Source organism: Thalassophryne amazonica, chromosome 13 (assembly GCF_902500255.1).
Source record: "Thalassophryne amazonica chromosome 13, fThaAma1.1, whole genome shotgun sequence".
NCBI lineage: Eukaryota > Metazoa > Chordata > Actinopteri > Batrachoidiformes > Batrachoididae > Thalassophryne > Thalassophryne amazonica.
This window is the reverse complement of record NC_047115.1, coordinates 21,325,136-21,341,609: the sequence shown is the minus strand read 5'-3', so window position 1 is coordinate 21,341,609 and position 16,474 is coordinate 21,325,136. Positions and strand designations below refer to the sequence as shown.

General features: G+C 43.9%; 1 protein-coding gene across 1 annotated transcript in view; it reads right to left on the bottom strand.

The window, feature by feature from the left end:
- lrpprc (leucine-rich pentatricopeptide repeat containing) overlaps positions 1-16,474 on the bottom strand; it is a 141,947-nt gene that overhangs the window by 11,405 nt on the left and 114,068 nt on the right. The window contains exons 35-37 of the mRNA XM_034184503.1: positions 9,763-9,837; positions 9,428-9,512; positions 66-208 (exon numbers count right to left, since the gene is read on the bottom strand). Of these exons, the coding sequence (XP_034040394.1) occupies positions 66-208; positions 9,428-9,512; positions 9,763-9,837 (303 nt within the window). The remainder of the gene's footprint in view (positions 1-65; positions 209-9,427; positions 9,513-9,762; positions 9,838-16,474) is intronic.

Genomic DNA, 16,474 nt, shown 5'->3' with positions numbered 1-16,474 from the left:
AGAACCCACAGTGTGTTCTGGGCTTAAGGTGTGTGTGTGTGTGTGTGTGTGTGTCAAAGGCTCACAGGGGGCTCGGGGAATGGTGCCGTCTCTCCTGCATCACGGTAAAGTGTCGCCAGCCGTTTGAGCGTCAGCTCCTCTGCGTCCACCCCTTCATTTAACATCTGCTTGTACAGAGCCTTCGCTGACGGCAAATCATTATTCACAGCTGCAAATCAAAAGATAGAAAAAAAAACCCAACATGCCAAATGTGTCACATTATATTTGAATGTAGAAATGAAAGGAGAACAAAACTGGCAGCAGGTGAAAAGAGTCATATTCAAGTGAGATATTTAATGGTGAAGTACATAACATGGTGTTATTTTTTTTCCTGGTGGTCTCATCAAATCACTGCTATCAGCGACATTTTAACATGATGCCCTACAACTTCTCTGTAAAGAAAGAAAGAAAGCTTCTATGATTAAGTTACAAGAACATTCTGTCTGATGTAACAATTTATTCTGATTTCAGCGTTGTTCTAAGTTTGTTGCTAGTGAGCGACATTCTGCCTGTACAGGTCAAGTTAAACTGCTGCAGACTTCCAAAGCCTGGATGTCCTTGAGAAAGATTCCCGGAAATGTGATCTTGTGTGCCAAGAACCCCACAAAACCGACTTCAAAACTATGATATTCTGTGATTTTATGGAGTTGAAAAAGTAGTAAGTCCTATATAGGCCCTGAGGCTCGTGCTTATCCCCAGATTTGAAGTGTCCAGCAAATAAGAGTCTACAACTCCCGCTGGACAGGATGCCAGTGCAACGCAGCCTGCTTCTCCAGCCGAGGCCAGTACCATATATATAGGAGGGATTTATTAAAAAGAAGACCTGAAAGTTCAGCTACAAGCAATCCTCGATTTAATGCTTTGGTGAAAGAAATCCCTCCTCTGTACCACTTCATCATGAAGCTGTATAACTGGGGATACAAAATGCAAAACATACACTATGCCAATCACAGCCACAGAAGCCTACAACTTCTTCTGGGTTGTCTGGGTGTCTTGGTGGCTTTTCTCACTCTTTTCCTTCTTGCACAGTGACTCAGTTTTTGAGAAAGGTCTATTCCACACAGATTTACCATAGAGTGCTGAATTGTTTGTATTTCTTCATAACTGATGTAAATAAAGTTCAAGACATATTCAGTGACTTGGAAATGTTCATGTATCTATCCCCTGACTTGTCTGAAGAAAACTGGCAATAAAACTGATTATTTAGACATATTATACTAAAGTGGCTGATTACTTATTCCAGTGATTCTCAACCGGGGTGCCGCGGCACCCTAGGGTGCCGTGATCGATCGTCAGGGGTGCCGTGGGTATTTTTCATATTCGCGATTACCGTGAATTATTTATTTTATCCACAAAGCATCAAACGACTCAGAATCTGACGTCATTGTGCTGCAGCCTCGCTCTCGTCTTAAGGCGGGACAATAACGAGGCTGACGGCCGATTAAAACAGTACCGTCTTCTTCAAAAGCCGTCTAAAATGCGGAGTTGTCGGTGCGTGTGTCTGTGCCTGTGTGCGCGCGCGCAGAGTTAACAGGCTGCAGACTGCGAGGGAGGGGGTGGGTCAGGGAGATTCCTGAATGCAAGTTCAGTGCACAGCGAGCGCGGAGCAGAGAGAGGATTTTAACCCCAGTGAACATGTTAACAAAACGGAAACGTGAAGCTGCCTTTACTTCTCTCTGAACTTTCTCTAAAGGTGTGATTCTGCCGTTACCGTCCTGTTCACACCATGTGCGCGTCGTATGCTGAATTTATGAGATCATGAGATGAAATAAACGGTCAAATATATTTAAAAACATATTTAAAAAATGAGAATATATGAATGAACTGAGAGCCACAAAAAAAAAAACAATGTTCAGACGCAGAGATCACAAAAAGCAGGTGAGAACTCTGAACTTTAACAGCTGTTATTTTCCAAAGGTATTTATTTGTTCAATCTTAAGCTTAATGTAGTGTTTAAGCACAAAACGTGACTGATGAGGAGAAACAGTTTCAGAAATGCAACAGAAACAACCACAAATCAGAAAAAGTTGGGACTGTATGTAAAATGAAGATAAAAATAAAAATGTTGCACCATTCCCAGTTTCTCCACTCACAGAAGCCAAACGTTCTTCCAGAGTTGTGTAATTATACTACAATAGTAGAATATAAAGAAGGGGGAAAAAAAAGAAAAAAAAAATAGACAATATATTCGTCAATCGCAATTATTTGTCCGACAACTAATCGTCTCCAGAAATTCCTAATCGTGACAGCCCTACTTGAGATCAGAGCGCAAAATGCTTGAGGATTTTCGAAATGCGATGTTTTCTGTATCGATTTTCTATTGCGATAATTGGGTTTTGCGCAAAACCAGAGGTAATAGAATTATAATATTATTTTAGTTGGTGGTGTGCCACAGGATTTTGTAAATATAAAAAGGGTGCCGCGGCTCAAAAAAGGTTGAAAAACACTGACTTATGCAACCCATTGTCTTGGCTTTTATATTTGTAATTAATTTATATCACGTTGTACAGATTTACTTTCAGTTTGAGTCTAAAAGATAATTTTAAACATTTTTATATTGAGAAGCCTGAATTACTTTTTGTATTTGAAATACCATAAACAAATTCAAATGTGTGAAATACCAAGGGGCTGAATACTTTTGCAGGCCACTGTGTGTGTATATATATATATATATATATATATATATATATATATATATATATATATATATATATATATATATAACGATACATAACTACGTCACTGTTCACAATAAATATCTGGAAAGTCATCTGTGGTGAAAGCTTAAAGTAAATTATTTGTTGTGTGGGCCGCTGAAGAGGAGGTACTGCTGGCCCACCACCACCAGAGGGCGCCCTGCCTGGAGTGCGGGCTCCAGGCACCAGAGGGCGCTGCCGCCGACGAGAGCAGCCAGGGTGACAGCTGTCACCCATTACTGGACACAGCTGACTGCACTCAGCACAGAGGTATATCAACAGGACAGCGTCTCCACCTCAGTGCCGAGATATCGCCTTGAGTTTAAGCAGTACCGGATCCGACGAGCGAAGGCAGTGGCCACCTGGGAATTCGGGACTTGGCGGTTCCAGTACTTCTGGGTTTCGGTGGCAGAGGAGATCTGGGTGGTTCCGGTTCGACTAGGACGGACGTCTCCTACCTTCGGGCCTGCCCACACGACACCAGCAGATTTCGGCTTACACCTCCAAATTGTTAATTGTTGTATTAGTTGTGCTCATCTCACAACAGTAAAACTTGTTCTTTACCTTTCTCCATTGTCCGTTCATTGCGCCCCCTGTTGTGGGTCCGTGTACCTACACTTTCACAACATTATTTTGAAGTTTAAATCGTAATGCTGGCATCCTTGATATGTGGATGTCATTTGTATATTTTATAAATGACTTGTGATGCTTTAAGCGATGATTCTTCTACAAAGGGGCAGGCCCAAAAATATGATTATCACCATACGCAACATTATTGTTGCACCCCTACCTGAGTATAAAGTTAAATTTAGGCATATTTAGTATTTAATACTCCCCCTCTAGCTGCCACCCTATCGTGGTGGGGGAGTTTGCGTACCCAGATGATCCTAGGAGCTATTTTGTCGGGGGCTTTGTGCTCCCTGTAGGGTCTCCCAAAAATCAAGGACTCAGACGTGCCCGGTATGGCGAAGCCGGGACCCCACCCTGGAGCCAGGGCCTGGGGTTGGGGCTCGCGCGCGAGCGCCTGGTGGTCGGGCCTTAGCCCATGGAGCCCGGCCGGGCTCAGCCCGAAAGAGCGACGTGGGCCGCCCTCCTGTGGGTTCACCACCTGCAGAGTGGGCCATGGGGGTCGGGTGCAGAGAGGATTGGGTGGCGGTCGAGGGCGGGTGGCCCGGCGGCCCAGTCCATGCTCACAGCCCCTGGCTGTTGGGACGTGGAATGTCACCTCGCAGGGGGGGAAGGAGCCTGAGCTTGTGCGGGAGGTTGAGAGATACCGACTAGAGATAGTTGGGCTCACCTCCATGCACAGCTTGGGCTCTGGTACCCAACTCCTGGAGAGGGGCTGGACGCTTCATTTTTCTGGCGTTGCCCACGGGGAGAGGCGGAGAGCTGGGGTCGCATTGCTTATTGCTCCCCATCTCAGTCGCCATGTGTTGGAGTTCACGCGGGTGCACGAGAGGGTCGCGTCCCTACACCTTTGGGTCGGGGACAGGTCTCTCACCATTGTCTCGGCCTACGGGCCGAGCAGCAGTGTAGAGTACCCGACCTTCCTGGAGTCTCTGGGAGGGGTACTAGATAGTGCTCCGACTGGGGACTCCATTGTTCTCCTGGGGGATTTCAACGCGAAAGTGAGACCTGGAGGGGGGTCATCGGGAAGCACGGCCTCCCCGATCTGAACCCGAGTGGTGTTCAGTTGTTGGACTTCTGTGCTAGTCACAGTTTGTCCATCACGAACACCATGATCGAGCACAAAGGGTGTCCATAAGTGCACGTGGCACCAGGACACCCTGAGCCGGAGGTCGATGATCGACTTTGTAGTCGTATCATCTGACCTTCGGCCACGTGTCTCGGACACTCGAGTGAAGAGAGGGGCTGAGCTGCGGACCGATCACCACCTGGTGGTGAGTTGGATCCGCTGGAGGGGAGGAAGCCGGTCAGACCTGGCAGGCCCGAACGTATCGTGAAGGTCTGCTGGGAACGACTGGTGGAACCCTCTGTCAGCGAGGTCTTCAACTCCCACCTCTGGGAGAGCTTCTCCCAGATCCCGGGGGAGGTTGGAGACATGGAGTCCGAGTGGACCATGTTCGCCACCTCCATTGTTGATGGGGCCGCTTGTAGCTGTGGTCACAAGGTCTCTGGTGCCTGTTGCGGCGGCAATCCCCGAACCAAGTGGTGGACACCGGAAGTAAGGGATGCCGTCAAGCTGAAGAAGGAGTCCTACTTATCTTTGTTGGTAGGTGGGACCCCAGAGGCAGCTGACAGGTACCGGCAGGCCAAGCGTGCTGCAGCCCGTGCGGTTGCAGAGGCAAAAACCCGGGTCTGGGAGGAGTTTGGGGAGGCCATGGAGAAGGACTATCGGTCGGCCTCGAAGAGATTCTGGCAAACCATCCGACGCCTCAGGAGGCGGAAGCAGCTCTCCACCAGCACTGTTTACGGTGTGGGTGGGGAGCTGTTGACCCTGACTGGGGATGTTGTCAGGCGGTGGAAGGAGTACTTCGAGGATCTCCTCAATCCCATTGTCACATCTTCCGAAGAGGAAGCAGAGACTGGGGACTCAGAGGCGGACTCATCCATCACCCAGGCCGAAGTCATCGAGGTGGTTAGAAAGCTCCTCGGTGGCAAGGCTCCTGGGGTGGATGAAATCCGTCCTGTGTACCTTAAGTCTCTGGATGTTGTGGAACTGTCTTGGCTGACACGCCTCTGCAACATCGCGTGGCGATCGGGGACAGTGCCTCTGGATTGGCAGACCGGTCCCTCTGTTTAAGAAGGGGGGCCGGAGGGTGTGTTCCAACTATAGGGGGATCACACTCCTCAGCCTCCCCGTTAAGGTCTATTCCAGAGTACTGGAGAGGAGAATTTGACCGATGGTCGAACCTCGGATTCAGGAGAAGCAGTGTGGTTTTCGTCCTGGTTGCGGCACACTGAACCAGCTTTACACGCTCCATCGGGTGCTTGAGGGTTCATGGGAGTTCGCCCAACCAGTCCACATGTGTTTTGTGGATCTGGAGAAGACGTTCAACCGTATCCCTCGGGGCACCCTGTGGGGAGTGCTCCGGGAGTACAGGGTCCTTTGCTAAGGGCTACCCGGTCCCTGTACAACCGCAGCAGGAACTTGGTTCGCATTGCCGGTAGTAAGTCAAACCTGTTTCCAGTGCATGTTGGCCTCCGCCAGGGCTACCCTTTGTCACCGGTTCTGTTCATTATTTTTATGGACAGAATTTCTAGGCACAGCCAGGGTGTAGAGGGGGTCTGGTTTGGGAACCACAGAATCTCGTCTCTGCTGTTTGTGGACGATGTGGTTCTGTTGGCTTCGTCAAATCAGGACCTTCAGCGTGCACTGGGACGGTTTGAAGCCAAGTGTGAAGCGTCCGGGATGAAAATCAGCACCTCCAAATCCGAGGCCATAGTTCTCGACCGGAAAAAGTTGCTTTGCCCTCTTCAGGTCGGTGGAATGTCCTTGCCTCAAGTGGAGGAGTTTAAGTATCTCGGGGTCTTGTTCACGAGTGAGGGACGGATGGCGCGTGAGATCGATAGACGGAACGGTGCAGCATCTGCAGTGATGCAGTCGCTGTATTGGACCGTCGTGGTGAAGAGAGAGCTGAGTAGGGGGCAGAGCTCTCGATTTACCGATTGATCTACGTTCGATCCTCACCTATGGTCATGAGATTTGGCTCATGACTGAAAGAACGAGATCGCGAGTACAAGCGGCCGAGTTTCCTCCGCAGTGTGGCTGGGCCCTCCCTTAGAGATAGCGTGAGGAGCTCGGTCACTCGGGAGGAGCTTGGAGTCGAGCCCCTGCTCCTTCACGTCGAAAGGAGTCAGTTGAGGTGGCTCGGGCATCTTTTCCGGATGCCCCCTGGACGCCTCGCTGGAGAGGTGTTCCGGGCACGTCCCATTGGGAGGAGGCCCCGGGGAAGACCCAGGACACGCTGGAGGGACTACATCTCTCGGCTGGCTTGGGAACACCTTAGGGTTCACCCGGAGGAGCTGGGGGAGGTGTGTGTGGATCGGGAGGTCTGAGCGGCTTTGCTTGAGCTGCTGCCCCCACGACCCGACTCTGGATAAAGCGGAAGAAAAATGGATGGATGGATGGATAGATGGATAGTATTTAATATTTTTATTTTTTAATGCAGTTGCATGAATAATCCTCCCTAATAATTCTAGAATGATTCATTCTCCCCAAATATAGCTAATCAAGTTAGCTGTTGAAAAATCCTCTAATATTTTCATATTGCAATAAGCTTTTTCTAGATTTCCAAAGCAATTTTTTAGTAAAACAAACAAACAAAAAACTAACAACCCTTGTCGTGACTAAGACTACAGCCTTGCTCTTCGAGGCTCAAACACAACAGGGTTCGTGAAATTTCATGACATAAAATATGCGCTAACAATTGTGCCCGTAAATAAGAAATTCTAATGCTCATCATTGGTAACACATAAATACACAAACAGCTCTCTTCCTGCTTCACCTATTGCTAATTAACCAAGGCAGGTGTGCTCAGCCAATCAGCAGCCAGGAAGCACCAGACGTGATGACCCAACTGTGACTGCAGCAAGATGGAAAACATACAGGTGACCACTGACCTAAAAAACTATTAAACTTCATTTGACAAGTCAACGATCAGTGCATGAATCCATCTATCAAATCCTGGACAGGAAAAGATCAAAGAGGAGCTGGAAACCAGTTTCCAGAGACAGTAAATCAGAATAATTCTACAAAAATGACGGCTGTGTTAAAACCTGCTATTAACTCAAATTAGTCATGCAAAATGTAGAACAATTTGTCACAAAGTTAAATGTCAGACAATGAGTCTACGCTGTGGAATTTATTCTCCATGTTAAAAATGACAGCAAGGCGATGTCTGTGAAGCAAACGGCATCAACGAGAAGACAAAAAAGACACTAAAGGTAAAAACTATGAGATGTGATTTAAGAAAAATGACAAATGAATAAAAAAAAGAGGATATTCATATACAGCGTGACGAGATGTCAGAAAGATTTAAAACTTGGAAAGGGGAAGAAATAATTTACAACTCATTTAAGTTGCAATGTTATGAATATTTAGGGGTGTGGTCACTTTGCGTGACAGCTGTGTGACGCTGAGTCGTGTCCAGCCCCCGTCAGCAGAGTGTCCTTCCTGAGCATTTTATTACAAATATCCAAGATAATATGGCTTGCTGTGCAAGTAACTGTACTTTTGTTTTTTAGCAGACAACTGTGCTAATACACAATCTGAGAAGTCGGTGGTCCAGTATTTCCATCGAGGCGACAGTTGGAGCACGAAAACTTTTCAGAAAACCCGTGTATGACATCACAGAGGGTTTGCCCAGTATACGAGGTCTGTCAAAGTATAGGTCCTTTTTATTTTTTTCAAAAACTATATGGATTTCATTCATATGTTTTTACGTCAGACATGCTTGAACCCTCGTGTGCATGCGTTGAGTTTTTCCACGCCTGTCGGTGACGTCATTCGCCTGTGAGCACTCCTTGTGGGAGGAGTTGTCCAGCCCCTCGTCGGAATTCCTTTGTCTGAGAAGTTGCTGAGAGACTGGCGCTTTGTTTGATCAAAATTTTTTCTAAACCTGTGAGGCACATCGAAGTGGACACGGTTCGAAAAATTAAGCTGGTTTTCGGTGAAAATTTTAATGGCTGATGAGAGATTTTGAGGTGATACTGTCGCTTTAAGGACTTCCCACGGTGCGAGACGTCGCGCAGCGCTCCCAGGCACCGTCGTCAGCCTGTTTCAAGCTGAAAACCTCCACATTTCAGGCTCTATTGATCCAGGACGTCGTGAGAGAACAGAGAAGTTTCAGAAGAAGTCAGTTTCAGTATTTTATCCGGATATTCCACTGTTAAAGGAGATTTTTTTTAATGAAAGACGTGCGGACGGGTCCGCGCGTCGGGACGCAGCCGGCGTCGTGCGGCGGCACAGGAAAAACACCTCTGTGTTGATAACCATTTGTAAAATTCAGGCGGCTTTTGATGGCTTTCAGTGGAGTGAGTATATGAGAAATTGTTTAACAGCTGGACATGTTCCAACTTGTCCTTAAGGCTTCCAACAGAGGTGTTTTTCCTGTGGCGGAGCGTCGCAGCGGCTGCGAGCCGACGCTGCAATCCGCTTGCACGTCTTTCATTAAAAAAATCTCCTTTAACAGTGGAATATCCGGATAAAATGCTGAAACTGACTTCTTCTGAAACTTCTCTGTTCTCTCACGACGTCCTGGATCAATAGAGCCTGAAATGTGGAGGTTTTCAGCTTGAAACAGGCTGACGATGGCGCCTGGGGCCGCTGCGCGACGTCCCGCTCTGTGGGAAGTCCTTAAAGCGACATTATCACCTCAAAATCTCTCATCAGCCGTTAAAATTTTCACCGAAAACCAGCTTATTTTTTCGAACCGTGTCCACTTCGATGTGCCTCACAGGTTTAGAAAAAATTTTGATCAAACAAAGCGCCAGTCTCTCAGCAACGTCTTAGACAAAGGAATTCCGACGAGGGGCTGGACGACTCCTCCTACAAGGAGTGCTCACAGGCGAATGACGTCACCGACAGGCGTGGAAAAACTCACGCATGCGCACGAAGGTTCAAGCATGTCACGTAAAAACATATGAATGAAATCCATATAGTTTTTGAAAAAAATAAAAAGGACCTATACTTTATTGACAGCCCTCGTACATTCAGTCTACGGTCTTACCGTAACATTTTATCAGGTACTGACACTGCACCTTCCTGTCAATGGAGTATGGAACCAGGCTCAGCAAGTTCTTGACTTTCTCAGTCTGCACACACATTGTACAACGGTTACAATTTGGGTAAAAAAAACAAACACACACACACACACACACACACACACACACACACACACACACACACACACACACACACACACACACACACACACACACACACACACACCTTCCAGCACTAAAGAGCAAATAACAAAAATAATAAACAGCACTTAGTTGAATGAAAAAATACTCTAACTTATGTGACTGTGTTGGAGGCAGACCCCCTGACGTTTAACATTACCTCTCCAGGTTTCTGCGATTTTTTAGCCACAAAGGATATCAGTGGCACCTTCTGTTCAGCCACAGCTTTACAGCGCTAGAACAAGAAAACAAATCACAAAAATCAGACTAAGAAAGTCATACAAGATAACCGTTACGGGGAAAAAATCCTGCTATTCGACATGAAAAATTCAAGAAAACAGCCACTGCAGTCATGCAATCACTCACACAAGATCAGATGTTAAACAGTTAACCAGTTTAATAAAAAGGAGCAGGTGGGACAGCTCCTAATTTCATGCAATTTGACAGTAATGCAAAATAATGAATAGGAAATTGTTTAAATCTATTTTCTCTTTAGATTCCGTCAAACCTGAAATGTAACTGTAATTACAGTTGAGGACAAATTTATTAGCCCCTCTATGAAATTTAATGTTTTCTTCAAAAATTTTCCAAAGCTTTTTTTTTTTTTTTTTAAACAGAGCAAAGAATTTTCAACATCAACATTTCTAAACATCCTAGTTTTATTTTGGATGCTTAAATAATAAGAGTGTGTTGACTGTGGGGATCCACGGGTAGTGTTTGCAAAGCTGTACAATGAGCTGGAATGGTGTGTGAGTCCAGAATGTTTTTAGAATATTAGACTTTAACAGTTTTTATAAGCGGAACTCAACCGTTTTATTTCTTGTTAATTATCTAATTTTTAATGTTAATTTACTGTCTGAATGTACTTATAAATTGTTTAAGTTGTTGTTATCACACTATTATTATTGTTATTTTTATTACTTCTATTTTGTCATTTGATTTTTAAATGGACCACAATGGAAATACGTACGTTTTCACTTTCTTGTGTCATCCATGTATTTTTTAACATATTTTCAATTATATGCAGTTACACTCACGCTTTTAATATAGATGATTTACTGCCCCCTGCTGGAAAGGCATGTGAATCCACAATGTAATTAGCAATGTTAGCTAATATTCATAGCTTCTCCAAAACTATTAGTCCCATCAGTGTTCTGTTTTGGCGCTGTTCATCCTTGACCCAAAATTAATAAGCATACCAAACAGCAAATGTCAGCTGTGCTGTTTGTACCTGATTGAAGTTGTACGCACACATGCATGCACAGCTGCTATAAACAGGTGGTTTTACTTTGACAAACAAAGACAGTGGCTGAAGATATTAAAACCACTAAACATTTCACTCATGGTACCAACATGAAACTTAAGTCACTCATGGTAATAGCAACATGAGACTGATCTAAACTGACAAAACTAATTAAGCTACAAAAACAATAAATCAATAACATTAACAACAATGTCAAACTAACATAGTAAGTCCCTTTGGCTGCTCCCTTGTTTTGCACTTGGGGTCACCACAGCAAATCCAAGGTGGATCTGCATGTTGAATTGGCACAGGTTTTATGCCGGATATCCTTCCGGACGCAACTCCACATTACATGGAGAAATGTGGCAGGGGTGGGATTTGAACCCGGGACCTTCTGCACTGAAACCAAGCGCATTAACCACTTGGCCACCACCTCAAAACCCGAACTCCCATGGTGTATAGCAGCACAGTGTCCCTTGTTTATTGGTTAGATAAAATTGGTAATTTCATCAAAAAAATTTGTCCTATCAACTTTCCCTTTTCGCAGCGTTCATCCTTGAACTAAATAAGCATGCCAAATGGCAAATCTCAGCTCTCCTCAGTTTTTGTGTGATCGAAGCCATACTCACATGCACAGAGGGCACTTGGCTATCATAATATAGATTTTACTTTGCACACAGAAACAAAATTAGGCCACGAAAAACTACTAGGGTCCAAATTATCAGCCCCCTTAAGAACTGACCTTTTCGTAGAGCCACAGCACACATCACTGTTATGCAATGATGTGCTTTAACTTTGTAAAGCTCAAAGCTGGTCAAATCAAATTTAAACTGAGGGTTATCGTCCATTGTACACACAGGATATAAACTTCAGTCAGGGTTCGAGCTCTCAACCCTGTTATTGTTGAACCTGAGAAAGCAAACTTACTTTCCTGTGAATTTAAAAGGTTTTTGTTGAGTTTATGCAAAGTGACTATTTTAATGACTCACAAAGGTTTGATCAAAACCCAGATCCACGTATTCCAGGCGCAACTATCCTCAACGCAAGTCCATATTTAACCTGTTAATTGTTTCTTCATGTGTTTAAGCAATGGGTTCAAATTAGGAGTCAGTTGTGAACCAACATGTTTCACTTCTCCATCTTGTACAGAATTAATTAGCGAGCAGTCTGTGAGGTTTTTAACAGGAGCACACGCACACACAACAATCGCACAACTCTTGTGGGCCACTAAGTGCCACACCGGTTTGAGTAAAATCACTCCGCCGCTTTGCTCATCATCTTTGCTCTACGCGGTAACTTCTTGTGTGCTAGTTTTTGCTCCCCCGCGCTATACAGACCGCTCCCAAAGGTGCCGCCAGCACCAACAGGATGCACTATTTCACCTACTCCTGACACGCGGCCTAAAAGCTTCGGCTACCCAGGGAACGCTTCCTCATTTTCCTCAATAGCTCCTCTCAAACACACGAGCCGTAGATGAGTCCGCAAAGCGTCCGCCTCGCTGCTCCCCTCTCTGACTGTTCGCTTCTTAACGACTGAGCTCATCCGCCTTGCTCCCCATCGACCTCGCCTCCTTCTCTCCTGATAGGCCTGTCAGCATCATTGTCTAGTTTGGCTACTTAAAAGCTTTTCAGAGATTTAGCTGCACTTATATGGAAGATGGTAAGAGTTGGGATGCTACCTGGAGCAACCTCAGAATCGTGGCTTTGGAAGGGTCTTGGAGAAGAGACTGAACCTTGAAGTTTGGATGTGTAACAGACTCAGACCACAACTCCAAGAACAGGCTCTGTGCTGCTGACGCCATGAGATCACATGACATCTTAGTTGGCAGTGTTTGCTTTGGTTGGCGCAGAGTGAAAGGAGAAAAATCAATCATCCTGTTCAACATCTGAACCTTCTGATTGGAACTTGGAACAAAACATGACAGTTTTATGTTCACAATGTGGCTGCACAAAACACCATAGACAGATGGGTAGCAGTGATGAAGCGGGAGAACTGTGATCAGTAGGTAGCAAACATTTCCCTGACAGTAAACTGTTTTCAACTCATTTGTGCTTCAATAAGCATCAGGTAATACAGAGAGGAAAAAAAAACCCAACACCACCGATGTAAATAAGCAGCTCTCCAAAAGGGGCAAACTATACAAACAGTAATTAATAGTTTTCAAAAGGTCACGTCAGGTCTGGCAGCATGCACTGGTGGCACATCTACCATACCATGGACCAGCCTTGGGTTCTGGATGGCAATCACCCAAACAGACAAATGGTCCATCCACACCTCTGGAAAGGAACCAGTCAGGTGAAACATGAGCATCTCCAGTTGTTGGGGTCTTCAACAGTGAGGCTCTTGCACGCTGCATCACTCACCATGAATGTAAGTAACTGCCTGTCTGACACAAAGTCATTCCAGTGGTACCCAAGGAACCTCCAAAGAGACCTGGTATTAAAGACAACCAGTGACCTTAGGTCACTGGTTGGCATCCAAGTCTCACACCCATACAGTAAGACAGGAAGTACCAGGACCTTAAAGACTTAGATCTTCATCCTCCTAAAAAGGATATCGGCATCGCCAAACATCTCTATCCAGTGACCTCATGACTCCATAAGCTCTTCCCAGATGTGTTTTGATCTTAAAGACTGAGGACCCATGAAAATTCAGTAAGGTATATCTTCTAATATACATACCAATGGAACTCTACTAGTGTATACTAAAGTACATCTAAATATCTATAAAAAAAAAGAAGAAAAAAAAAGAAAAAGAGTAGAGCCATTAGGGGCCTGGTCTTGAGAACCAGGGATGTTAGGTTGAAAAGCTTTTTTATCCCATAGGAATTCTCCCTACCCACCTAAGCAGCTCAAGAAAATGGACAGCAAGTACAGTAGTGTTCAGAATAATAGTAGTGCTATGTGACTAAAAAGATTAATCCAGGTTTTGAGTATATTTCTTATTGTTACACGGGAAACAAGGTACCAGTAGATTCAGTAGATTCTCACAAATCCAACAAGACCAAGTAATCATGATATGCACACTCTTAAGGCTATGAATTTGGGCTATTAGTAAAAAAAAAAAAAAAAAAAAAAAAAGTAGAAAAGGGGGTGTTCACAATAATAGTAGTGTGGCATTCAGTCAGTGAGTTCATCAATTTTGTGGAACAAATAGGTGTGAATCAGGTGTCCCCTATTTAAGGATGAAGCCAGCACCTGTTGAACATGCTTTTCTCTTTGAAAGCCTGAGGAAAATGGGACGTTCAAGACATTTTTCAGAAGAACAGCGTAGTTTGATTAAAAAGTTGATTGGAGAGAGGAAAACTTATACGCAGGTGCAAAAAAATTATAGGCTGTTCATCTACAATGATCTCCAATGCTTTAAAATGGCCAAAAAACAAAAACAAAAACAGACGCGTGGAAGAAAACGGAAAGCAACCATCAAAATGGAAAGAAGAATAACCAGAATGGCAAAAGCTTACCCATTGATCAGCTCCACGATGATCAGACAGTCTGGAGTTACCTCTAAGTGCTGTGACAGTTAGAAGACGCCTGTGTGAAGCTAATTTATTTGCCAGAATCCCCCGCAAAGTCCCTCTATTAAATAAAAGACGTGCAGAAGAGGTTACAATTTGCCAAAGAACACATCAACTGGCCTAAAGAGAAATGGAGGAATATTTTGTGGACTGATGAGAGTAAAATTGTTCTTTTTGGGTCCAAGGGCCGCAGACAGTTTGTGAGACGACCCCCAAACTCTGAATTCAAGCCACAGTTCACAGTGAAGACAGTGAAGCATGGTGGTGCAAGCATCATGATATGGGCATATTTCTCCTACTATGGTGTTGGGCCTATATATCACATACCAGGTATCATGGATCAGTTTGGATATGTCAAAATACTTGAAGAGGTCATGTTGCCTTATGCTGAAGAGGACATGCCCTTGAAATGGGTGTTTCAACAAGACAATGACCCCAAGCACACTAGTAAACATGCAAAATCTTGGTTCCAAGCCAACAAAATTAATGCTTCGCAGATGTGAAGAAATCATGAAAAACTGTGGTTATACAACTAAATACTAGTTTAGTGATTCAGAGGATTGCTAAAAAAGCAGTTTGAACATAATAGTTTTGAGTTTGTAGCATCAACAGCAGATGCTACTATTATTGTGAACACCCCCTTTTCTAATTTTTTTTTTTTTTACTAATAACCCAATTTCATAGCCTTAAGAGTGTGCATATCATGAATGCTTGGTCTTGTTGGATTTGTGAGAATCTACTGGTACCTTGTTTCCCATGTAACAATAAGAAATATACTCAAAACCTGGATTAATCTTTTTAGTCACATAGCACTACTATTATTCTGAACACTACTGTATATAAGTGATATTTGGGACATTCCATAATTAGAGGACATTTTGGCATATAGACTTCTTAAAAATAAATCTTCAGTTTTAGCATCTTATGTCGTATATTTAAGAAATATGGGTCAAACTACTAAATTATGATTTGACAAGCTCAGCCATCAACGGTACTTTTTCCATCGCATATGTTTTATTTGCTGTTTGTATGTATCTGCCCAACCCTAAATACCAAATTTATAACCAAAATTAATTTATTTTCAGATGTCATTTGATCTCAACATGTATTGTGGCACACTATGTAGTAATGACGCTGTTCTAACTGAAGAAACATGTACAGAAACCCCAAACTTAGATACTATCTGTTGATATCTATTAAAGAACCCATAAACTGAAGAACCTTTAAAAATCTACACCACGTAAAATAAAAGTGTAAATCACAAAAGTAAGCTAACTATAGCTAGATGAGCTACCGTTAATTTAGCTGTTAATAAGCCAACCGTACCTTGCAAGCCAACAAAGCTAAACAAAACGGTAACTGGCGTATGAAGTACAACAGCATCGCTTCACCCTACAATAATGGTATTAAATACATATAACAATAAAATACAAATACATATACAACAAATACATATAACAATAAATGTAAACAAAAGCGTGTATGAACGTTAGCTTCCCATGACCATCATTGGCACGAATGTCACTGATAAGGTAAGTGAATGCCTCTTCAATTTCAACATTTGCACCACAAAGAGATGCAATTCAGATGGCCCAATCCAGGAAGTCATTGAAGACTTGGATCTGTTTTTTAATCCAGAACATTTGCAAACCCAGACACTCAGATTCCTCACCCAGTTTCTCAAGTGCTGCAATCAGGATGTCCATTGATTCTTTAAGTTTTTGAAAGGTGGGTTTTCGGGAATCAATAAACGTGGGAAAAATGAGCAGTAACATGATGGGATCTCTAAAGAAATCTAAGTGTCCAAATCATGTTACTGTAATTCAGCATTTTTATATTTTATAACTTTTTTGCTCTTTTTTAAAGAGGTGCACGAGAAGAAAACTGCTAAGATTTGGTGATGAGAAACACAACACACTAAAAGGCTTGCTCATTTAGTTCACAAGGATGCTTAGGAGAAAAAAAAAAAAACAAGACAGCAATGTGATTCATCTATAATATTCAAGACAGCAAAAGTTACCCCGAATGCTATAGGCCAGGGGTGCTCATTACGGCGATCGCGATCTACTGGTCGATCGCGGAGGTAGTACCGGTCGATCGTGGCGTGACATT